This window comes from Cupressus sempervirens, chromosome 1, assembly GCF_028749045.1.
Source record: "Cupressus sempervirens isolate cs-2001-9-10 chromosome 1, ASM2874904v1, whole genome shotgun sequence".
Lineage (NCBI taxonomy): Eukaryota > Viridiplantae > Streptophyta > Pinopsida > Cupressales > Cupressaceae > Cupressus > Cupressus sempervirens.
The window spans coordinates 499,753,775-499,780,717 of record NC_143118.1 but is presented as its reverse complement, the minus strand read 5'-3'; the positions used below and the strand labels follow the sequence as shown (position 1 = coordinate 499,780,717).

Below are 26,943 nucleotides of genomic sequence, written 5' to 3'. Positions count from 1 at the left end.
CGCACTGCGATGGCTACCCGAGCTGTTTGCAGCTCTGCCTCCAGAGCACGGATCCTCGCATCCTGGTCATCACCTCCTCGTTCTGGCTGCTCTACCCGTTCCTGCTCTGCCTGCGCCTGCTCTACTCCCACTTGCTCTGCCTGCGCCTGCTCTGCCTGCACCTCCTCTGCTCGTGCCGCCCGCCGTCGCCTCAGTCGCACCTCCTCCTCCTCCATCTCCCTCGCGGCTTGTGCCCGCGTCCTCCTCATCCCTACTCGAGATCCCCCTCCACCCTCCATCCATCTCCCTCCTCCGCCCCCTCCGTGTAAATCGTGGGAATGGGTGCCTCTGCCTCTCATAAAGATATACTAGATCTGCCCCTGCATCTGCCACATCTGAGCGGTAATCCCAGGGAGTCACCACTAGAGCTACTGTATCACCGTCTGATAGTCCAACATCGGTAACCATCCTAGGGCCTCATCAGCGCGCTCCGAGCGTAGGTGGTTGTCTCCACCGATATCCCCTATTGCTCCGCAAACTGCCACCATACTCGGTTGATCACGAATCGCTCTACTATATCTGTGCTTCGACCCACCAATGGCCTGCTATATCACATATAGTCTAGCTCCCACGAATCTGAGCATCGCTGGCACTTCCGGTACAGCCGCCATGTGAATGTCGTCAGCTCATCAAATACTCGCCGATAATAGGTCACATCCCCACTATGTCTCTATGGGATAAAACCTCTATAACAAAAAATGTAAGGTTGGCTCTGCTCTCGTGGCTGCACCTGTGGTCGAATCACCGCAATGTGCTCCCAAGCGCAAATTTATGCCAGCACTGCTCCACATGCCCAAGAACCACCACCATGGTATACTATCTCATGGAGCTCATGATACATATCAGCTAAGATCGCTAGCCCTCATGCCATCCTGCGCGATCGAGCAATCAAATCTGCCACTAGTCTGCCCCATTCCAGTGGGAAGCCCTTCTGGCTTCTGTCGGTCACCAAGGCCTAAGCAACCAATTAACATAAAAACTCGACAGAGGGTAGCCAGCACCATAATCATCAATCTATCGCTCCTAACTCAGATGACGATCTAGGATGGTCACATCCCGGAACATCTGCTGCATAGATGCTCGCCCTCTGTCGAGGTCTGATCATAGTACACCTGTGACATATCACCAAACTTGACATTAGTATCACTGGCATCAACATCAACTTGCTAAAACATGATCGATCAATCAGACAAACTTACCGGCTCGCCATGGCATGGCACTCGTAAGATGCGATACATGTCCTCCAGTGTAATAGACGCCTCTCCAGTTGGTAAATGAAAGGTGTTATGCTCACTGTGCCACCGCTCGGCCAACGCAGTCAGCAATCCATGGTTTGCCCATATATGGGGCATCCGTATGACCCATCGCAAACCCATAGCAGATATAACGGCCTGCTCAGCATCACTCAAAAGGTCTACAACACGCAGCCCCACCACCTTGGGGGCTCTGATATGTAATGCCGGAAATACCTCCTATCAACACAAAACATGCAAACATTAGTAACATATCGAAAAACATGATCATAATGCACAAAACTCATAAAAACATGCCAAAATGCATATGTGTGATCTTTTTTCGCACTGAGGGCGATACAATTTGCTGAAACAATATCGTACAATACTTATATTAAGGTTATGTGACACATTTCTGTCGTGCGACATTTCGCACCAGCTCATGCGACATAGGGGTATGTCCTATACGATAGAACCTAAAACAGTCTTGCAACACTTTATTTGCAAAATTTTGTCGCGCGACACTGGGGACCCTTTTATAGCTTCCAACCTCATTTTGACCTAATTTTCAAACATCTCGGAATTGCGCAAAAATTGTACCCCTGGCTAATTTCGACGTCCCGGATCCAATTTCGGGATCGAAATCGAAATCCAAGTTCATCTTGATCGTCAAAATTGCATTTTAAAATTCCACCTTCTTCTAAGCAGTTAGCTGACCCTTTGAGGTCTAATCTTCGAATCATCGTTGGGGCATTCTATCAATTTCTTATAGTCACTCTTTGGTTCTAATCATTCATCTATCATCCGGGACATTGCTATATCTTGATTTATTGATATCTAGCTCATTTATTCATTACCCTTATTTCATTTCGATTTCGATCCCGAGGGGGCAGAAATAGTCTATCAATACTTGCTACAGCTATCTACTTCTTAGGAGCATTTGTTTGATCTTTTCACTTGCTCTTGATCTATCTGCTTTGCTAGGTGTTAGTATTCTTCTTGAATTCTGACATCATCTCTATCCTAGTGTTTAGTACTACCACTATCAGACTATACATTCAGGATTTGCTATCTCTTTTTGCATTTCGTTTTTCCGAATCAAATATCTATTTCTATTGCTGCCTACTTGGCTTCTATTTTTTTTGACGTAATGTGTTCCTAGATCGATCACACATTAGTCAAAGAGGGGCAAATGTAATCACCTAAAAATGGTCATCTAGACTATTAGCCCCCTTCTCAATATTTTGGCTAAATTAATTTAATCATTTACCTAGGCCAAATTGCTAATAATCAATTTATTTGATTATAACCTATAGTTTAACTATGCTATCCTAAGTTCATTATTTGATTAAAAGAACATGTCCCCTTTTAATTAAATAAAAGACCCCATTCTTCTAACCCACTTAAAGTGCACACATAAAGTCCTTTTTCTATTTTGCAATTAAAAGAAAAGGCTTTGTGACTTTTGTCTTATATGACAAATCAACTTATTTTCTATTGGTTGACTTGTGTGTGCACATGGATCACTCCTCTTTTCAAATTCCACCATTGATCATCCACCATCTTCATCTTGATCTCTACCATCCGTACAACTTTAAAAGGGAGAGAGCTTTCCCCCTCAAAGGATCCATCCTCATTCGAATATTGTTATGCTGCAGGTTTTCCGACAGAACTTTGTGGAGAACTTCTCACTTCTTGTCTACATTCTCTCATTCCATCATACTAGCATAAGATCATATGGCATTCTTAGCATAGTTGCATGTTAGTTTATCTTTTATTTTTGCAATAATCTCACATAGCTTACCAATTGGTTTTGTAACACTCTCATTCATGCTTAGAATAGTTGCACTTTGCATATTCATTCTAGTGTAGTCTTCATATTTGCATTTGTATCCTTGAGGGATTCATTGTAGACACTTGCATTTTTGCTCATGTCTCAAAGAACCTCCCGTTGCATGGTTTACTAGCAAGAAGCGTATCTCTAAGGCTCGACAGAGAGCCTTCAAACTTGAAACATACCTTCTTGCACTCCGTGGATAGGGAGCTCTAAGCTGGCATCCAAGCATTCCAAACTCATGGAATCGTTTGGATAGAAGGGTTTAGAGTGGGACACTTTTGAGTTTACACATATGTGCTAGAGTCATACATTATGTCAGAAGAAGAGAATTGCTTCAGAAAACGTGGATCAACATTATAATTTCAAATGACACCAAAGTATCAAGAAATCAAGCATGAAAAGATCAAACCCAAAAGCAAAAGAGTGAGATTCTACAGTTAGATAACAGCAGCAAATTCTGAAGCAAAGAGTAAATAACCAAATTCATGTATTTTTGTGCACCAAGAAAGCAATAATGGAAAAGGGGCAAACAAACTTCCAACTGTGGCAAGTTATCAGATATGCACTCATGCCAGAAAAGTTACGACTTTAGAAAGCTTCTTCAAAATCTTGGTGGGCTGATACTAGAACCCTCCAACAACAAACACCAGATTTGGCATTAAGGAAAAAACGCAACAGCCCAAAACAAGTGCCGTTTTAGCACAAAATTGCAAAATGGTAGTCATGTCATTGTAATTTGTTTCCACAAACTCCAGAACTAACTACAAGTAAGATGGAAACATTCTACAGATAGAATGACAAGCAGTCGGCCTCTAATGATAACAATATATAACTACAAGAGAATAGCAGGAAGCCATGAATTCCCAAAGGCAAAAAAAGGAGGAAATGAACGCAACCACAAGAAAATTTCTAACCACGGCTAGAGAAGAAACCATCAAAACCCTTCAATGGTGTCTAAGTTATCTACAACAACAATGAACAAAATTTCAGAAGGAGAATCAAGTAAAAGTTCCAAACCCTCAAACAACAAGAGCCGAATATTGAGAACCCAATAGTTGACATTTAGAGCAATGATGCAGTGTAAAGAAATCTGCAGGATTACACAGAAAGGCCAGTAAACATTGACAAAATTACTGCAGCTGTCGTAGATGTCACAGCAAGTGTGGCCTACAACAGCCATTCAAATACAAAACTTTAAAATGAAAACCAAAATAATAAGAAATGAGCACCTACAAGAGGAATGAAGCCACGACTTGGTGTAATGTAAGTGAGACAAGGAATGAGCAACAATTCATATCTAAAATGCCAAGGAAAAGACAATGAGTTGTTCAGAGGTCAATCTCTCAGACTTGTTTCAGATTCACTAAAAGGAAACTCCAAAAAACCCTTTAAACAAAACCCAAAATGGCATCTTGATAGGAAAGAAATATATATTGGAAGAGACACCAGAAAGAGAATTTCCAATCTACTTATTACTTACAATAGCAACTGAGAAATGGCGCTTGAACTATCCATGATACGATTCAACAAAATGACCAAGTTTCTTTCTATAGCGGCTTCAAGCAAAAAGTTCCAGCCTTTTCATCGTTTCCAGCAAATGGCGAATTAGGTGACATAAAAGAGAAGATGAGGAATATCACAGCAATGGCCCTCAGTGGTGACAGTATTAAATGTAGAAGAAAGCTCCAGATTCGCCAAGCTAGAAAGAGAAGGTTCAAATTCTAACCAGTCGGCCCACTCAAAAAAGCCGAGTGCAAGAAATAAAGCAATAAAATGGCAGCATAACCAGGATGAAGCTCACGGCTACAACAGAAGATGATCATGAGGCCGAGTATAAGAAGCCTCCATTCTATCATGACAATAGATTAAAGTTTCTTCAGCAAACCCTACCTTCTCAGAAAATTCGAAAAGGCACAAATGAAAATGTAGAATAGAACAAAGAAATGGTGGCCATAGCTCATGGCTTCAAACCCCACACATTTCATTCCCCTCAAGCTCTCCAAAGAACAATATGCAAATGAATGATCTTAGGGTTATCAAATGAAGATATGATGCCCTCAACCATATTGTATAAACATTGAAGTCCGATGTTTTTTGTGAGATTTAATTATTGTTTCCCTTTCAAAAGTTATACATGCCATGGGGTGGAATGGGTTTTTGGAGGTTATTTGATTTATAACATTTGCATTTATTCAATATTGTAAAACAAATGTATTTAATGACATATTTATAGGTCATTTAATATTTTTTATTATTTCAAAATGTAATGGAGGGAAAAGTAATAATTTGACGTGTCATAATTACTTGGTCTTGGAGGTTACAAATATTTCATGAGGAGACTTAGTACTTGAAATAATTTAGGAGATGTTAGAGTCTTTTTGGAGATTACAAGGTCGAATCTGGACTTTGCCTAGGTAATTTAAAGGTCTTTATGACTAGTTGGAGAGTTTCATGGGCGGTTTGGAGTGAGTCATAGGTTCTTTTATGACTTAGTGCAGTTTATTAGTCAGTTGTGATCATTTTTGATGAGTATTGACTCCTTTTTTAGAGCCCTTTTCCATGATTTCGACCCAAGGTAGTTCCTCATTTCGAGGGTCATTTATTGGCTGATGAAGGAGGTTTTTGATATATTCTATCACTTGTACTTGTAAAAGGTATTTATTATTGAGCAGAGACCTTTGGTTACTATTCACCGTGTCTTCAGTATTGTTTCAGATTGGAAATATATTTTTAGAACCTTGAAGGAATATATTGAGCATTGGAGATCTATTTTTGGTGTCATGTCTTTGTATGTAGATTAATGGTTGATATTTCTTATAGTGTTATCCTGAAAGCTTTAAGATTTGTCCTATTAGGCATCTTTTCGTGTTAGTTATTGTTCTATGCAGGTCAAAAATTGTACCAGTTTATTGTATGTGTTAAATGTGATTAAGTTCCTTTTAATACCTTCAAGTATTTGGTCTTCTTTTGAAATACTTATGTGCAGATCAATGTGTTAGAAATTGTATCAGTTTATCGATTGTTCAAAGTTTTCAGCTTGTGTTCAAGGAAATACCGTTTTAATCCTTATCTTTTTGGTGTATCACCATATTACCTAGGCATTTGTTTATTAGTAGTCTTTCTTATCCCTTTTCCTCACAATTTTCTTTTCTAGTCACCTGTATTAAGTGATATACCATTAATCCAATAGGAACCGGCCTAGGATCCAGAGGTTCTGTCCTGTTTTAGGTCACCCACACCTTGGACTGATCCCATGTTCTCCAGAAATCTCTAGTATTTCGATATAGAGATAGGGTGCAATTTCTGGAGTTAACAACTACATTGCCATTCAAATCAGCATCCATTTAAAATCCTAAAGTACAATTCCTAGGTGGTCAACCATACAAGTTCATTTACCAATTTAATTGAGAAGACTAATCATGAGTCCACATTAACCTACTTAGGGGCTTTACCATCTGTTTTGACTTAGAGGGACACACATCCCAAAATGGTACTTGAATATATGTCCAATCGGTTCAATGCACATATCAAATTGCCCACTTTCTCAAAAATGACTCACTAGAAGCAACTCTTTACTCCAAAAATGACCCAAAACCTTAAAAGCAGCCTTCAAGGCACGACTAAGCATCCTGGATGTGAGCAAAGACAGCCTAAGGAAACCCTTTAACTAGAAACAACTGGAAACCAACCAATTAAGACTCCAAATATGACCTAGGACTTCCTAGATGCGACTTTCAGATGTTTGGTCCAAAGAACATAAAAAGGGTTGAGAAATAACTAACTCCACACCGAGGAGTGCTGAAAACATGTGAGTCGATAAGGTAGACAGTCGAATGCATCAATACATAAGATACACCAAGTACTAACATCTACATCATCCATCTTAATACAATTACAAGTTCTAGTCCATCTACAAGAGAAATTGCATCAAGATGACAAGAGAGAAAGAGAATGTCAAGAAAGGTTTTGCATCTAGATGAGAAGATCATCCTTGTTTTGCAATCCCTAATAGAACTGCCCCAGTTGTGCTGATGGAGATAATGATCTGACCGTAGTCACATAAGACATACTCATCCGAGGCTTACACAAATGCAAGCCAATGCATGACACAAGTACACATATGATCATGAATGCAATGCAATACATCGGGTTAGTAGTTAGAAAACTCTATAGGATAACTTTGTAGGGACTTTGGTGGAGTGTGTAGTTGCTTGGGCTCATGCAAGCACAAGCTATATATAGTGGTTATGGTAAATAAACTCCCCCGGGGGGTTGTGTACCGTTCCCTTGCACCAACTTTTGTAGAAGACTGGCTAGCGTTTGGGCACACCATCCTCGCATCAACTCCCTCAAGATGTACAACTACAGTCTAGATGGGTAGGTCTCTTATCTTGTATTAAGTTTTATCATCCCATGTGTTTAATATTGTTTATTACATTTTAGAACCTCCCCGTGTTACTTTGTTGGCCACTTTCAGGTCAGGGTATCTCTGTGAGTTCACTCCATCCCTCTACCCCGCTTACCTCTCCATCATACAACGATTGTCACAAGGCAATGCAAGTTTCCAACCTGACCCCCAAATGAACAATCACTCAACTGGTCTAATCTAGGAGTTTGGGTTTCACAAGATCCCGCCATAGGTACATGCACGTGCTCATGGTTGGGCACAACCAACTCCATGCAAAACAATGATAAAACCATATGCAGGGGTTGGATTTGAGAAATGCAATCAAAAGATCCAAGTAAGAATATACACTTGACTGGACATCTTGTCAAGGGTACGAATTTGCCAACAAATCCAAAAATCACAAAGTAAAATATAGGATGAATTGAAACATGGAAGTTACATCAATCGGCCCATTAATAAAGATTTGATTAATAATCTATTTTATGATGAGGATATTACAATCCTCTTGTCCCAAAATTTGCTTGTCCTCAAGCAAATGCAATGCCGGATGTTATAGAATGTGCTCACCTTCCCATGTTGCATCGTCCAGCGGCAAGTGTTTCCAGCGTACCAAATATTCCTTCACTGTTCAATTCCGCAACGTCTTCTCATGTACTTCAATAATCTCTGTTGGTTCTTATATGAGCTTTCCTTCTTCATTGAGCGGCGGAAGGTCTGTAGCTACCATGAAATTCTGTCCCACGGCTTTCTTTAGGCAGGAAACATGAAAAATGTTATGAATACATCTCCTCTCCAGAAGTTCCAACTCGTAGCCACTTCATCAATTCGGCGAACTATACGGTAAGGGCCATAAAATCGTGTCTTCAGTTTTCCTTTTCCCTTTTCTTTCAATGATGATTGTTGGTATGGCTGGAACCTGAGATAGACAAAGTCTCTTACTTCAAAATTCCTCTCTATTCGGTGTCTATTGGCATACATCTTTTGTTGATTATGTGCCCATTGTAAGTTTTCCTTCAAGTATCTTAGAATGTCCTGTCCCTCTTGAAGTTAGTCCCTCACCTTTGTGCGCGACTGTCTCCTAGGATTGTGTCGATGAAGGAAAGGGGTTCGTATCTGTATAGAGCTTTGAATAGTGCCGTCCTAATGGACATGTGGTATGTGGTATTGTAACAATATTACCCTAGATGTATCCATTTGACCCGCACTCGTTGTTGTGCCAAGACGTAGTTCCGAAGGTAACCTTTGAGCCATTTGTTCACAATCTCTGTTTGTCCGTCTGTCTGAGGGTGCTAACTAGTACTTGGTTACAATTCTATCCCTGCCAACCAAAATAGTTCTGTCCAGAAGATACTGATAAATTGCCCATCCCGATCACTGACAATGTTTCGAGGTAACCCGTGCAGACGAAAGACTTCCTAAAAAATAGATCAACAACTTGTGTGGCTTGAAAATCTGAAGGGATGCCGAAGAAATGTGCGTACTTTTTCAATCTATCAACCACCACGAAAATACAATCCTTTCCATTCACCTTGGGAATTCTAGTTATGAAATCCATCGAGATACTTTCCCACTTCTATTCTGGAATTGGCAAGGGTTGCAGGTACTTGACAGGTAGAGTATGTTCGGATTTGTTTTGCTGGTAGACCGCACACTCTCTTACATACTGCAATACGTCTCCTTTAAGACCTTTCCATGAAAACCTCTCTCTGAGACGTCTATTAGTTTTGAGGAAGCCCAGGTGTCCCACCAAGGGTGAGTCGTGTACCTCCTTCAAGATTTTCTGCTTCAATTTGGATTCTGACACTTAATATATTTGATTCTTATACTAAATGATGTCATCCACAACTTTGTACTAATCATCTTGGGTGTTGCCTTCCATTAGCTCACAAACGTGCTTTTGGAGTATTCTACCAATAAATATGCTTTCTAGTTAGCTGAAATTTGGGTTAGTAAGCAGATGGTGGGTTTTCTGGAGAAAGCATCTGCAACCACATTGGGTTTTCCTTTCACATATTCAATGTCAAAATCAAAAGCCCGAACCTTGCTAACCCATTTTTGTTGCCTCTTGCTCATGTCCCATTGCTCCAAAAAAATGTCAAACTATTGTGATCCGTATGAACGATAAACTTGGCACCCACCAGATATTGTCGGAACTTGGTTTGTGCATGTACGATGGCCAACATCTCTTTGTTGTAGATGGAATATAAGCATTCTATTTGCGTAAGCTTCACGCTCTTATAGGCTATGAGTTGTCTATCTTGCATCAGTACTGTGCCAATGCCTTCTCCAAATGTGTCATACTCCATAATTAACGGTCGAGTGAAATCAAGTAAAGCAACCACGAGACAAGTGCTCATTGCTTCCTTCAGCTTATCAAAAGTGAGTTGTGCCTTTTCATTCCACTGGAAACACCCCTTTCTTGTCAGATCTGTTAATGGTTCATTCAGCTGAGAGAACCATTTTACAAACCTCTAGTAATAACTGCAAAGTCCAAAAAATCCTTGCAACTCCGTGACCGATTTTGTGGGAGGCCAATCAAGGATAGCCTGAATCTTCTCTTGATGAACTTGAACTCGTTATTTACTGACAACATGTTCTATGTACAATATTTCTATCATATTGAATTCACACTTGGATTGCTTGGCGAACAAGGATTGATCCTTCATGATCCTTACGACTTCATGTAGATGCTTTAGGTGCTCTTCTCATGTCCTGCTATAAATAAGAATATCATCAAAAAACACTTGTAAGTACTTACACAATTGTTTGTTGAAGATGCGATCCAAGCATGATTGGAATGTAGAAGGTGCACTCGTTAATCCGAACGGAATGACTAGGAACTCATAATGCCCATAGTGACAAAAAAAGGCCGTCTTTTCCACGTCTTCCTCCCTCATGCGGGTCTGATGGTATCCAGAATGGAGATCTATTTTTGAAAAATAGACTGCACCATGTAATTCATCCAGCAACTCTTCTATCCTTGGAATGGGATATCTATTCTTTATCATTTTTTTGTTCAACACACGGCTGTCCTCCTTTTTGACCAATACCACTGATGACACAAAGGGGCTAGAACTAGGACGGATCCATCCTTTCTCCAACAGCTCCTAAATCGTCTTTTTGATCTCATCTTTGAATTTTTTTGGGATGGCAGTAGGGTGTGGTTATGACCGGCTTCGATCCTGCTTCCAATTCAATAGTATGTTCAAACCCTCGATGAGGCAGTATGCCAGGAGGAATGTTCAAAATGTTTTGGAGATCATCCTCCTAGGGAGGTGTCCGTTGCCCTTTTCTAGGTTCTGCCGAGAGAAAACAATGTGCAGCCCAAGCAATGTCATCATGTCGAAAAATTGCCTCCATTCGATGTGCAGAAACTTCCCTCGGACCCTCATTTGCCTTTCTGCGGAGAACAACCTTCTTTCCATTGGCAACAAAAGTGAAGTCCATCTCTGAGTGTATTCATCTAGTATCTCCATCCAGTGTATGCTCAGAATAACTTCCATATCATCCAGGTCCACTATGGAAAAATCCTTGGTCACCGTATGATTCGCTATTGTGATACTTAGTTGAGGAACAAGTTTTGTGTAGGGAAGAAGAGTCCCTCTGGCAACCTTGACCTGGAATCTTGCGTGCATCTCCGTAGGTAGACCTCTTCGCTTTAAAATAGATGAGTTTATGAAGTTTAGAGTGGCTTCGCTATCGAGCATCACCATAACCCTTTGTCCTTGAAGGGTTCCCCGTACACGAAAAATCATACACCTCGAGCTATCGACTAGGGCAATAGTCCCTTTGTGCTGCACCAATGCTATAATTCTTTCCGTATGGTTCAAACTAATCATTTTGGTGTCTTCGTCGGGTTGGTTGTTTTCAGAGGGTATATCTTCCTGTTCGTCCTCATCATCGAACACGACCTCAATGTAGTGGAATTTTACTTTCCCGAGGCCTCTGTGCCTAGGTTCCCATGGTCCTTTGTAGTTGAAACACAATTTCTTCCTTTGGAGCTCTTGTCTGGTAGCTTCTTCCAATGATGGCTTTCTCGGTGGAGGTTTGTTATCTTTGTCCCTCGGAAACATCGGCAGTTTGGAATGTGAGTAACTTTGTGAGGATGACGTGATTGATGATGTCATACTCCTTGCCTTCTTAATGGCTTCCGACAAGGTGGCAGGATTGAACCCCTTTACCCAACCCTTCAGTAGTTCTATCAGTCCGTCCATGAAGAGCACTATCCGTCTTATTTCAAAAATGTCCATGACCAAAACAGAGAGTTTCTGAAATTCTACAATGTACTGGTCAACCGATCTAGTTTGCCTTAGTTGTGTTGAATCTTTGAAATTGAGTTCCGGATCTTTACTGTCAAATCGATTTATCAATCTTTCAGTGAACTCTGCATAGGTATTTATTTGATCATGCCCCAGTGTGATGATGGTGCTATGATGCCACGATTCATGCGCAACTCCCTCCAAGTGTAAGGCTGCAAATTTAATTGCTTCTTCTTCTGGCATGGGATTAAGCTGGAAGTAAGTGTCTGCCTTCATTACCCATGCTTGTGCAGATATGGATCCAGATCCATCAAATGGTGACAAATTTACTTTACTCAACTTCCTTCTGAGACCATTAAAATATCCTCTGTTTCCGCCTCCCAAATATCTCATTCTCAGATCGGCATAATCTTTGTAGGATATATGTTCCTCCAAATTCGCATTCTTCCAGTCTTCTCTCAGTTGTTCTTGTATTTCTTCAAAGGTCGACTGCTTCCCTTCGGGTGGTGCCTCCGTCCGTTGGGGAAAAGATGACATGGAAGGTTGAGAGCATGCTGGATGAGGGTTTGCTTTACCTGACATTGAGTCTGCGCTATGACCATTTTGTTCTCCAGATATTTTATTGTCTGCCAACTTCTTGATTGTCTCTTCCTTAACTCGCTAAGTATCATTGATCCGTGCCTGATTCTTTGCAAGTTCTCTAAGTAGTGCCACGAGTTAGGTAGCTGTGGGTTCCGGTTTGGCAGCCATTCTATCAACCAAATGGGTTCTTCTTTTCTGACTATACACTCTCTTTCACTGTCCATAGGCTGGAAGGATCAAAGCTTTGATACCACTATAATGTTCCCAGCTGGTAATCACCTTGCAAAAATGAGCGATTCTTGGAGGTGCAAAACATGAGGGGGAATGTACGAGAATGAAGAACTGGGCAGCATAGTGGGGTAATACAGGTCATACGATGTCAATCCAAGCACATAGGAAAGGCGTACGGTAACAACCCAAGCACAAAGGAAGGTTGTACAGTAGTTGAAGATGTTCGTATAGTGGTGGAGTATGGTGACTATAGTAGTCCGTATGGTGGGGAGCATATGACTATTGTATGGTGGAGACAATAGGGGTATGAAGGGTCATATGGTAAACCCAGATGTTCGTACGGTATAGTTTGGAGAGAGTTGGCTGTACAGTAAGCTTTGAAGGTCGTACTGTAAGCTTGCATGCAGTACAATGAACTTAGAGGCCATATGGATGGTAGAGTGGCAGCACGAAGTTGCAATGAAGGTTGCTAGATGTAGAGGGGGTATGAATGGAAGATAGTTATGCACCATAAACTACTAATCCTGAATTAATCAAACAAAACCAATAAGAATAGAGATTTGAACACGAATATCTTTCAATTAATATTTGCCAAGAGATGGTGCTTCAATTTGCCAAATCTGAGTAGAGAATTACATGCAATGGAACAAGGTGAGGGTTGAATCCCACTGAAACCAAATAAGCCAAGTAGGGAAGATCATCCACTTCCGAAATGGCGAACAACAGAGAATCCCAATGGGAATTCGCAGTACAAAAGAAATAATCAGAATACATACCTATGACTACCTACAAGATGTGCTTAAATACCCGTCGGGAAAACTTTCCAAGAGTGTATAAAGATAGCCAACGACTACACTTACCTATGGAAATAAAACTAAAGTGGGTCTGAGATATTTTACATCAATTGGCCCATTAACAAAGATTTGATTAATAATCTATTTTATGACGGGGATATTACAAACTCATCAATCTCTTTTTTCTTTATCTTCAACATGTTTGATTGTCATTTCCCTTTCCAATGCCCTTAAAAGAGTGAAGATATACACTATTGATTTCATTCATTATTCTTGTCTCATTTTTAACATTATTAAAATCTCACAAGGTTTCTTCAATGATTATGGGTGTTTTTAATTAAGAAAACAAGTTTTTAAGGGGCTCTGAAACCCTGTACAAAAGAGTTCTAAAGATTAAACATTATAGCCGAGGGAACTAGAACCCACTAACAACAAAGCCAACACAAAATGCCTGCAAACAAAAGAAAGCACAAAAAGCCAGTAAACTAGAAAAACACAAAAAAGCCAAAGGTAGTAGGGCATTAATCCATTATTTTAATCATTTCTGCTGCTTGATCCTGCAGTACATCCATCTTCTCAATGACAACTTTGATTTGTTTGATCTCCAAGGAAGCTCTAGCCGTCATCTTCTTAGTGGTAGCTCTAGTTCTTCTGCCCATTCCTTCCTGGTTATCAGTAGCTGGTCCAACATCCTCAATCACAACAACGATGGCTTTCTCCCCCGGGCTTCCTTCCTGCTTATAGATTAGGATCTTGATGTTGTTTGAAGCTTTGAGGATGTTATAGCTCTGTTGAGATATACACCAAAGGGTACTCTCAATACCATTGACTTTAATTTCCAACTCCATCACCTGGGCTTCTAGCCTGTAGAATGTAGCCAAGTCAGTTAGGGACCCAGTGGAGAAATTGTCCTTGTTATCTCCCTCCTGCACCTTGCTAGCACCAACCTTCTCCTCAATTATGGACATCCTGTCCCTAAGACCCAAAATCTAATGAAACATCCATTTTATTGATCTAAAGTTAGTAGGCTGTTCCTAGCATCGTTTAGGATGTCCATGTCTTCCTCTTTGTTGTTGTCACTAAGGATGACTAGAGAAGGATCAATTAGAGTTTGGAGATCCACCTTACTTGGATTCGTTTCTCCGACTTTTAGATTTATTGTTTCTCTTATAATCCCCAACCTCACCAAGTCTGAAGACATGTTTTTCTAGGTAATTTTTCTTTCTTTGCCTTGAGGTTGAGGCTCTTCTTTGCTAATTTTTTCAACAGATGGGGGAGGATTATCTTTATCCTCAGGGGATAGAGAGCTTCCATATTGGTTCTTAATAAGATCTAGGGGCAGTAATCGCACTCATCATATTGATGCCTTCTTTCTTGATATTTTCCTTATTCAACACCGCCTCCTAACCATCAATATCCATATCATCCCCACCCTCCTCATATTCATTAGAAGACCACCTTGGCCTGTTTATTTGGCTTATGGGGTTTAATATTATGGGTAGGCTTTCTCTTCTTGGGAGTCTCATACAACTCCTCTTCTGACTCTGCCTTCTTCTGTTTTTTGGGGGTCTATCCACTTTTCTTTGGTGATTTATTTGCCTGGGGTATTCCGAGTAGACTGCTTACCCTTTCTTTTAGAACTCAGCCCTAAATCCTCATCATCTGAATGTAGCTCTTTACTATCTTCCGTATCAGAAAATCCACGAGAATCCTTAGTGTCACTATCCATAATTTCCTCCTTGCCCTTTAGTTCAGGAATTTCCCCTATTGAGTAGGCTTTAATATGCTCATCAATGAGCAACACGAGGCCCTCATGTGAGGGAGGATTTGCAACTATTTTCTCCTTAATACCCTTAGTACTAGCATTTAAAGAAGATAATAGGTAAAAAGAAATAGACACCTTGATATTGTGTTTGAAATAAGACAAAATGAAGCGAGCAAATTCTATAAAATCTAGTGTCCAAAGTAACATAATAGATAATGGCTTGCAGGAAAAACCTTCACAATTTCTTGATACATTTTGGCTGAAAGTATATCTTACCTTCATCCTTCACAAGAGCCTCTCTTTCGCCAAGTTCCTTGGGGAAATCATTAATGGCCGCGTTAGAAAACTTATGGTCTTTGTAAAACTTCCTTTCATCCATTGGTATACTAGTGGCAATAGCTATGAGCTCCTTGTTGATGGTGTAGTTTCTCCCTTCTAGGCTCAAGGACCTAGCATTCCACTTCTTTTGGAAAAGGTTGGTAACTTTAGGGTTTCCGCCATGAAGTCACACCATGAAGGTGGTGAGGTGCCCGCTCTCCAAAATTTCCCAAACCCTTGTGCGTTTTTTCCATTTTTCACAGTTGGCTAGTTCACGTCTTCTTCTTTGGCCCCCTATCTTAATTTTGTGATTCTTGACTTGCAGATAAAAGTTGCTAAAATTGACCAAAGCAATTTCCTTCAAAAAAAAGAGGTGGTTCTCGTAAGCAACCAGAAAGCGTACAGATTGACATGATGATTATAGCACTTGCCTATCGTATAGGTATTCTCACGCTTTGAAATCAATCAATCTTTCTTTGCATGTCCATCTCTATTCATAATTACTCCTACCCTGCCACTAGTTATGTCATAATCAATGCAAGACATGACAATCATAAGGAGCCTTTCGTCACCCTGCCAGGTCACATTCCTTTGGCACCTCACTACCTCATTGGTGATGGCATTAGCCACCATGTTGGATTCACCATAGATATGTGAAATATAGTAGTCTTCCATGGAATTAAGAATATTTTTTATTTCCATTATTATATTCTCAATATTCCAAGAGGGCTTAGTTTTTCCTTTAAGGCAATTGATAATGTTCATTGAGTCTCCTAATCAGAGATTGGAAATGCCCTGGTTTTTAGCCAATTTGGTTTTTAGCTTTGCACCATCCCTCTAGAGGAAAACTCCATCTACTATCCAATCAGGCATTTTCAGTAGATTTAGAACTTGGGCTCCTGTTATCTCTAGAAGGAGTGAGATTCTCTGTAATTGCATTGATAATTTTGGTACACACCACAAATGGCGAAGCTTTCTTGTCTCTAAATATTCTATTATTCGTCTCCTTCCAAATACCCCAGAAAAGATGGGCTAGAGTAAGATTCCAAAAAGAAATGGGGTTTTTGGGACTCTGAGCAGGAGCGGTCCACTAAGAAAAGCAGTCAAGAACAAAAAGAGGAAGGATTCAGGAGATATTCATGTTAGTAAAAAGTTTGGCCCAAATAGAGGTTGCAAAGGAAGAACGTAGAAAAAGATGGTTGACGGTCTTTTCCTTAGAACATCACAAAACACATCTATTAGGAAGAAGAAAACCTCTCTTACAAAGATTATCCACAGTGAGAATTTTGTTCTGGAGAAGGATCCAAAAGAATATATTGATCTTGAGAGTGAGGTGTGATATCCAAGCTCTCACCCAAGGAGGAAGAAGAGAACAATTGGCCTGGTAAGCAAAGGCTACCGAAAAGCCCCTGAGGGAGATGCCTCCCAAATAAGACTGTCAAGTTTATTGAAAGGAAAAAGAGAGTTCAGCATAACAGCTAGGGGTTGAAGTTTAGGAACTCCTTGTGTCAGGAAAGAGCCATTTCTCAGTCTTAAACTCTACTCCCAAACCTATCCATGCAAAAATCCTTCAAGTGTTTGATCTCCTCCTGATCTTCCGATGACCCCAAGAGGAAGCCAATAATCCTCCTAGAAACAAATAGAGTTTTTGTTGCCAAGTTTCCATCTTGCCTTCAAAGAAGCTACCTTCTTGACTTTTAAAAATCCATTCCAGATGAAAGACCCATTAGGAATGTCTTTAGCCTTAAGAAAGTCTTGTAAAGAAGGATGGTTAGACAGGTATTTCGCAAAGAAAATTTTACTCCATTCATCATTGTTTTGATAAAGTCTCCACACTTGTTTAGCAAGCAAGGCATAATTAAAAACTCTAATCTTCTCCAATCCCAAGCCTCCACAAGCCTTACACAAGCAAACCTTGTCCCAAGATATGAATGGCATTCTTTTCTTCTCTTCAACACCTGACCAAAGAAATCTTTTCTAGATCTTCTCAATAGCCTCTGCAAATTTAGAAGGGATCTGGAAGAGACTAAGTGTGTAGTTAGGCAGATTCTGTAGAGTTGCCTTGAGTAATTGTATCTTTCCTACTTGACTTAAAGTTGTCCCTTTCCATCCAGCCTGTATTCTATTAAATTTGTCCGCCGGGGAGTGCCAAAAGTTTTTTGGAGGCTTAAGACCTGGGTAGCCCCAAATACATAAATGACAGGTTCTTAATATTACACCCCAGAATAGTTGCGTTCCTCCTTTGTTTGTCCTCAAGAGTGTTGATGAAAAATAAAGAGCTTTTACTCCAATTGATTAGTTGGCATGTAGCCTTACAGTAGTAGTTGAGTAGAGCCTCGAGATTTTTAGCTTCCTTGATGGTAGCAGCCCCTCCCAGAATAGTATCATCAACGAAGCACTAATGGGGAAAAATATCAAAATTCGAAGATGATTTAACCCCAAGAATTTCATTGGAGTTAATGCCTGATAAGAAAAGTCTCCCTAAACATTCAGTGGCAAGGATGAATACGATAGGAGAGAGAGGGTCTCCTGGTCTCAGACCTCTTGCTGGATTAAAAAAAGGACTAGGATTGCCATCCAGCAAAAGAGCCATAGAAACAGAGGAAATTAATTGAGAGATGATTCTATATACCTTGTTATTGAATCCAAAGGCTTCCAAAACCTTTAGCAAAAAAGCCTAGTCCACCCTATCACAAGCTTTGGATAGGTCCAATTTGAGTAAGAATCCTTGTTTCTTAGCAGCATCTAGGAAGTTGATGGCATCATGATGATGCCAGGAGTGAATCTAGATTGTTGCGGGGAGATTAAGATTGGTAGTGTTTCAAGCATTCTCAGAGTGAGAACCTTAGAAATAATCTTATAGAAGGAATTTGATTAGAAGGGTTTATTAGAAAAATTAAGTCAATATTTAGGAATTAAATAAGTGTGAGATTATTACAATTTTTTTAATTTTTTTTGTAATCCATACCTAGATCAAGTAGAGTCAATTAATATTAGAATTTCCTAGTATATTAGGACTTTTTTGATTGAGAAATTGGAGAGACTTATAGGTCAGAATTTGTCCAAAGTCTCAGCCTTAGGAACTTTAGGAATCAGGACCAAAAAAGTAGCATTAAGCTCTTTCAACAAATTTTTAGACCCAAAAATTCTTGTACAACCTTTATCACATCATGTTTGACAATATTCCAAAAAGCTAGAAAAAAACACATGGGGAACCCATCAGGTCCAGGAGCTTTATCACCTTCAAAAGAAAACATTGCCTTTTCCACCTCATTCTCAAAAGATATTGAATAGATCTTCTAATTGAGAGCATCACAATAACAGGCTTTATATTTCCCAGAATCCTTTCCTGGTCAATAAAAGAGATAGCTTGGTTAGCTGAGAGGAGTTCTTCTAAATATCTCTTAGCTTCTTGATTGATGTCGTCTTCATCTGAGTAGGTCTTGCCATTTTTAATGATTTTTGAGATTCTCTTAGTCGTTCTATGCTTAAGGGTAGTGAGATGAAAAAACTTTGTATTGCGATCACCCTCAACCGTATAGATCTAGACCTTTGTCTCCAAAAAGTCTCTTCTTTTTCAATAATATCATGATAAGATACAAGCAGGGATTTTTCTTTCTCTAGGCTCTCCATATCATATCTCTTATTCTGGATAGAAACTTGCATTTGGGAGATTTCTTCCATGATAGTAGCCTTAGATTAAAAAATGTTTCCGAACTCAGTTTTATTCCAAACCTTAATATTATTCTTAACATTCCTAAGTATCTTAGCCACTTTGAACATAGATGTGCCTTCCACTTGAATAGACCACCAATCATTAATCTTATCCTTGATGTGGGGTGTCCCATCCACATTTTCTCAAATCTGAATGCGAAGTTCCTTTTTCTATCCATTTGCTCCACCATTAAAACAATCAGAGAGTGATCTAAACCAATCCTTGCCAAGGCCAACAAGGTACAGGAAAATTGGAAAGCCAATCCATAGAAATGAGAGATCTATCCAATCTCATGTGTATGCACTCCTTCCCCACTCTTTGATTAGACCAAGTGAAATCTGTACCATGAAGGTCCAGGTCCATAAAGGCCAAATCATTAATGAGGTTCATAAGGTCCAGTCTGTTATCAAGGTCAATCTCCATACCACCTTTTTTCTTCTGGCTCTTAAGAGGGGTATTGAAATCCCCCATAAGAATCCCTTTCCCCTGCAACCCTCCTAGGAGATTCCTAATTTTGTTCCAATACCAAGATCTGCCTCTTTTAGAGCTTGGAGCATAAACATTCAAAATGAACCAGCTATCATCATCCCTGATGTTAGTAAATTCACACAAAATACTATCACTAGCATAAATAATGTCACCTTTGGAAGTGTTGTTATTCCATAGAACTGCAAAGCCCATCTAAAGCTCCCTTTGAGCTAGAACTAACTATGTTAATTTTCCAACGTTAAAAGATTCCACTCTGTCCTTAGTCATTTTAGTCTCTTGAATCAGAACAATATTAGGTTTATGGTCCCTAATCATGTTCCTAACTATATCCTACTTGTGTGGCCCATTTAGGCCATGAATGTTCCATGATATGATCTTCATTTCTTTTTGAAAGAACAAACTTCCCAAATGGTTAATTGGGTTCCATCCACAATATTCTTACTTGCTTCTTCTCTAACAGTGATAGCCATTTTACTTCCTGGTGTTTTAGGTTTTGCTCCCACATCCGTCTTAGTTTTGCTTCTAGTTGCCGCAAGTGAAACAGGAGAAGGATCTCTATTGCTTTTCTTTTTCTTGTGACTAACCATCTTCCACCCTTCCTCATTAGACCTTTCCTCTGTGGCGAACTGATAAAAAATAGCTTCCATGTTCCTGGCCACTTGATCTTTGTTCTCATCAAAGCTATTATCAAATTCTCCCAATACAGTGCAAGGTTGGGAGTATTATATGATCATCCTTGGGGTAACACTTTCCAGAGAGTCTTCCTTATCCTGATCTGCTCCTTCAACAAGTGATTGCATAGAATCTGGAACTGTTGGTAAATTCTGAAGGTCATCCAGAAGAGAGAAGATCCCCCTTCGTCCAGATTCTTGTTCTGATTTTTATGGGTGTTATCAAAGTGCACTAAGGTTACAATGACCATATTATTTGATATGTTCAACTTACCCTCTAAATCATTCACTCCAAAATCATCAATCTGACATGGAATTTTCGATTGATCCTTCAAATCTTCTCTTATCGTAACATCATCTTGTTCTAGACTAGATCCATTTTCAGCTATACCCTTTTCAAAATCTTCCTCTATCTTCAATTGTATTATCTCATCAATTACTATGCCTTTGTTTTCAATTAATCCATCCTCATGGAGAGGTGCATTTTTCATTTTAGACATATCTTGAATATAGACATCTTCATGAAAATACATGTCAATAATCACTTCCAAGTCACCAAATAAGATGCTAGTACAAACCTTACTATCATCCATAGTGGGATCCCTCTTGTGAGCTTTATTATGTTGAAGCTGGGCTGATGTATCATCAACTTCCTCAATGCTGATCTGCAGTTCTGTAGCTAACTCTTCTTGCTTGTAATCCTCGCAAGTGTGACCAAGTGACCACAAATACTTGCAAGTAACACAAAGCTGCTCTTTCCTCATTTGGTTCATGCTCGAATAAAAGGATTCTGCACCCTGTATGCCTGCTGATCTTAGCTCATGTTCAGTCATGAATTCCTGGAACATTTCAAACTTATGTTTGATTGGTTCCTCCACAAGCTTGTAATCCATGGGTGAGATTTTATTCTCCCTTCTCCACCTAAGCAACAAATCTGATTTTATTTGCTTACATATGTCGTCATTCTCATCTAAAAGTAATGACATGATGGTTTGTATGCAAGCTCTCACATTATCTGGTTGATCTTTCCTGTATTCCCTTTAGAAACATTGTATCAACTGTAAGATCATTTCTTCACAACTGCAAGATCCAACATGAGTAAAAATTGTCTAGTTTTTGCCATTAGTTCGAGGAGTCTTGCCCTCTTACCAAAGGTTGGATGTTTGATATCATGTAGTCCCTCTAGGCTATCCACAATTAGTTGCGTGACCTTCATGTGGCTATCATGATATGATGTAGTAGGGGTTGTTATCTAGATAATTTCACAAAGGCAATAGAGGCAGCCACTAGTCTTACCCTTCCATTTGGATGCTCCATCCATCTAAACTGAACTAAGACAACCATTGAAGGCTGCAAAGCCCAATTTAAGAGCCTCCAATCAGACTGATCCACCTCAGTCAAACATAAATCCAGCCTTTCCAACTTTAAAAGAAGGTCATCACTAAATGCAACGGACTCCAATTGCAATCCAACTATATAAAGCTCATTCCTTATCGCTTCCTCTTTCTACAAGTCCTGTAGCTGGTTATCATTAAATGTGTCATTGAATTCTTTTGAGAATACAATGCTTTTCCAATTTTCCATTTTGCATTAATTTAAAAAAATTCAATTAATGAGACTATTGCAATGTCTTAAACAAGCTTGACTGCAATTTGTTACTGTAACTCAAACTCTCTCTCACAGACTTGATAACTGCTATGTGGTTATTAAGCTCTGCACTCGTGGCCTTGGTTTGATTTAAACACACAAAATCTGTTGTTCTTTAATCCAGTTCACGCCAACTCCAAAGAATGCATCTGTGCTGTCATCCCGTGATCAAGATTTTCTCATATGAAGTATGGGTTGTAATAAATTGATAGTCCCCCAAACAGGTGGCTTTAATTTTTGAAACTGGTTCTTACTGTTACTGCAATTTCCCAATATACTTTGAACAAGACCTGATTTTGAATCAAGGCTGCTTATGGTAGGATAAAGATTAATTCCTGTGCCAATGTAATTTGATACATAATTCCCTCAATAGCAAATCAGTCCTGCCCCGAGCAGTCACACGGCTTCTACCTGCACAAAGAAGTCTACTTTCTGAGTAGTATGTCGTATAATAGCATAAACACAGTTCAAGACACTTAGAAATCAACAGTCTCCTACCTTGATATCATTGCAAACAGTAATTAACAACAATGGTGAACTCTGCAATGAATTCGCGCCTCCAGGTTGGGTTACATCCTATTTCTTTCCTAAGGTTCTCATCTCAAGGATGTAGCCATCACAGAGTTGTGAAGCTTGTGTGTTTTGAAAGAAGAGAGTATGGTGAATGTAACACCCCGTGAATTAGCTTAGTGTACATAATTTTAGGTCTTAATTAGGTGTAGATTGTTTTCAATAGAAATAAATATGCGGAGCCTTCCCTTGTAAGTGAGAGAGATTTTTCTTGCACACTGTGGCTAGAACCATTGTTTTACAATTGATCCCAAAACTTTTGATTTCAAAATGTCCACCCAACAAACTTCTTCAACTAGATCACACAATATATAGTATTTGTATCTATACCTTGTTGAGAAAATGTGTCAAAGTATTGGTTCTCCAATGCACTTTGGCATAGAATTCAAGAAATGAAACTTTTAAATTGATTCTTTCAAAACAATTCCCCATATAGTCCAAATTTTGTTTGCAATACTCTTCAAATAGTTTTATATCACACAATTATATTTTTAACAAAAGAAGTTGATCTTCTTCATTTTGTTGATTTAAATAAGAAATAAACTTTATCATGATTACTATGAGAAATCTTATGAATATTAGGCCTTTAAATATAATTTCTTGAACAGATCATGTTATTGTTTTTATTATAATCCTATGTTTATGAGCCAACTTCATAGTTAAAAAGCACTTGAGAAACAAATATATGAAAAAACTTTGTTATGATCCTATTTTAGTACAATTCCTATATGTCATTTAGTCTATGATTATAATTGTGTATAATGATTTTATGTTGGATTCAATTTCTTTATTTGTGACTAAAGATTTTATTGATAATATTTATTTGGCATGGGTTTTGCAGAAGACCAACAAACAAATCAAGTATCGCTTTCTTTAATAAACTTGCCACCATCGTTGAGACCACCACAAGGGGGGGGATATCAACCACTTCCTTCTATAGATTGGGGATAGTAATTTCCTTCTATATGGATTATTTAACTCATGTAATTTGTATTCTATTGATAGATGTTCTTACCTAGTCAAGTTTGAGATGGGTGGAACTAAAATTGTTCAAATAATTTTTCCATTTGGTTAACTTTTGATAAAACTAAGTTGCCATGTCTATATTTCAATGATATTGTTGGCTCTCGATTTGTCAAAATTTTAATCACCTTTTGAGATGGCAAAGAACACCTAGGAATTAGCTAAAAACCATGACAAACATTTCCACACAAGTCAAAAGGACCAACTACAAGACTAAAAAAGTCTCCTCGCCTTTGTATCCTGCAAAATTCAAGTAGGTATACCCTGGAATTTATTAATCTCTTCTTGACAACAACGATTATTGTAAATTCCATATTAAGTAGACATTTGCCTTCAATTATTCTAATCTAGAGATTTAAGTAGGCATGCAAACCAGCTAACTTCACACCCTAGACACCTACAAATGAAGCGTAAGCTAACTTTTCTCAATCTGTAACAAAATATAAGAAAAATGGTGTTGATTTTATTTCCTAGAGATTTAAGTAGGGATGTAAACCAGCTAACTTCACACCCTAGACACCTCCAAATGAAGCATAAGCTAACTTTTCTTAATCTGTAACAAAATATAAGAAAATGGTGTTGATTTTATTACTAATTTTTGTGCAAGCTTTAAACCTACTCAAATGGTAATTTGATCAGTGCTTTATCCATTGGGGAATTCTCCTTATAAACCTGGCATCAAAACCCTATGATCTACTTATTTACTTTGGAAATAAGATCAATATACCTTGGAATCTTATTCTTATCACAATCTTTTGTTTACATCCAATGACTTTCCCAAATTATATTAAGCCTTTTACGCAATCCATTAGATTACCAACAAAACATAAAATGAAATATAATTCAAAGAGAATTACAACTGAAATTCAATTTACTTTGTTATTGTATTGTAGAAAATTAGAGGTGAAAACAAAAGAGATAAGATCCAAAATATAACTTCAAGTACTTGCATCTTGTATTAGTTTCCCTGAAAACAATATGTATAAAGTATCAGATAATGACTCAAAGAACCCTAGATAGACTCAGAACTTCTATACCTTTAGAGACTCTTCATTACTGAGTATTGGAAACAAAATACAACAATATTTTTTGCACTTAGCAAAAATTATTTTTTGGACCCCTCTTCCAACCCTTGGAAATCCTTTTATAGAACAAGGATTGCAACAAGCTTCAGGCTTGAAGGAATAAACACATCACATTGTCATTTGGCAAATAATCTTGTTTCACAAGAGGCAAAATAACAATATGAAAGCACCGGAGATACTTCAAAATTGAACAAGTGACATAACATATGTTCAAGATCAATTCTCTTTTTACAATGTGAGAATATCCATAACGGGTGAACTGTAAAAGTAAGGTTTCTAATTTTGATGATTGTCCTCCCTCTGTTTGTTTTCATAACTGTTCCAACTTTGTTCAATCATCATCTTTGTTTGGCAGTGCTTGAATTTAAGCTATAACATCCCAAATGGTAAGATCAGTGTCAACATATGGCTCGGTGGCATCTCTAATCTGATTTAGTTTCCTTAGGCACTTATTCCACCTAGCATCAGTTATAGCCTTCACATTTGCAACTACTTCATTCATATCCATCTCAATTTTATACAAAACATCAACCATTGCATACACACTCGACACATCAACTTCATCATTACAATAGGCCACAATTTTTTCATGATTCAAAATATTTTCAAAAGATGTGGCCCACTCTTGCCATTCACTTAAACCTCCATCATTATCAACAATTTGGGGATTAATACCAGGTGTGCCATCTGCAACAATTTTAATCTTATTTTGTATTATTTTGCATCCTTCCTAAAAAGAAACCATCATGTTCTTTAACCTTGCCAATCATTTTCCTAGTGAGAATAATAATTTCATTTGGCAATTATTTCTTTTGTGTTAGCATTGGGATCAATTAATCAAAGAACCACCTTTTGAAAAGAGGAGATAATAATGATAGTGCTTCAACACATTGATGTTCTGCACCTTGCAATGAAATATAAATACTATGAACATTCTGTGACATTTGCTCCAACATATTAATCCTATGGGAAAAGACACACTTCTCTACCGTGGGTTGCTATGGGTTACTGAGTGTAGGTGTTGTGGGTTGTTGAATCTTCTATCGTGGGTTGCCCTGGGTTGCTGAGTGCAGGTGCTGTGAGTGGCTGACTACAATGGGAAGGTGTAGTGTTGTGAGCAATTGGAGGGTGCAATGTGTTGTGAGCAACAAGAGGGAGCAGTGTACAGGGCTACTAGCAGAGTTCTCACTACAACCTTCTGACCAGATCTCAGATTGCATGTGAATTGTTCGACAAAATGCCTGACCTTTAACCAGATACCATATTAGATTTAAATCTATGTAACTTTGTAACTTAACTTTGTTTTGACGACATGCAAACTATTTGACACAATGCATGTTACAAAACATGGTCCCTTGTGCTTGGACAGAGTCACAAAGTATCGTATCTACATCTATTTATATAAGTATTGCATAGCATTGTTACTCTACAGCGACAATTTTCAATCATGGACCCCCACCCAATCCAACAACATTTCAATAGATAGTTGACCATTTGACATTACTAGAGAAGGATAGTGCAACTCTGGAAGTCACAACTCGTTCTCTTTCTGTAGTCTCCCAAGGTCTCTTAGTACAGTTATAGAAGTACAAATTTGTGAACCAAACTCTCCAAGACATTATTCATTCCATATCTGAGACATTAAATGACTTGAACCAATAGGTGGTGGCTAGTTCTTCACGGATCCAAGACCTCTTTCAAACTTTTACCACCCAAATAGAAGGCATTACAAAAGATATCAGCTCCATTATTGAAGACTTTGGAGATATTGGAAGCCTCCAAGACACGCAAATTGAGATCGTTAATAAACAAACATCGCTCTTGACTGAAACAAAGCAACATATTAAATCTTGGGCTTCCATTTGCAAGAACTCTAACACTACACCTCTACCCGAGGTTGAAAAAATTGTCTAAGAGAAGTTGGGAGTTGATTCTCCTCTCTATCCCCCCACTGCTCCATTTCCAACACCCCCAAAACTACTTGACTAAATACTTACCCCATGAACCAATAAGTTGATACCTTTAAAACTTTCCACCGCTCCTTGCGCTTGGCTTTCAATACTCATTCCCCCGCTTTCACCAACATATGACTCTTGCAAACGCTTTCTTCGCCATAAGAAGTGGTTATTTATTGTTTCATAGGGAAGATCCCTCTGTGATGTTTTAGCACATCATGTTCCCTCGGCGTCCCAAGCCTCGTCCTCCCCTGACCTTCACCTCTTCACCTCCCATGTCTCCATGTTGTATGACATCTCGAGTCAACTTGCTCCCTTTCTCA

The 26,943-nt window shown here is 38.9% G+C and overlaps 1 protein-coding gene across 5 annotated transcripts in view; it reads left to right on the top strand.

Moving 5' to 3' along the window:
• LOC149578426 (C2H2 and C2HC zinc fingers superfamily protein) overlaps positions 1-23,672 on the top strand; it is a 179,069-nt gene extending 155,397 nt beyond the window's left edge. For 4 of the 5 annotated variants that reach the window (XM_089829069.1, XM_089829054.1, XM_089829060.1 and 1 more), the window contains one exon: positions 23,399-23,672. In XM_089829069.1, the coding sequence (XP_089685195.1) occupies positions 23,399-23,508 (110 nt within the window). In that variant the 3' untranslated portion in view covers positions 23,509-23,672. The remainder of the gene's footprint in view (positions 1-23,398) is intronic. The other variant, XR_016364448.1, reaches the window with a different exon arrangement.
• The last annotated feature ends 3,271 nt before the right edge of the window (positions 23,673-26,943 follow it).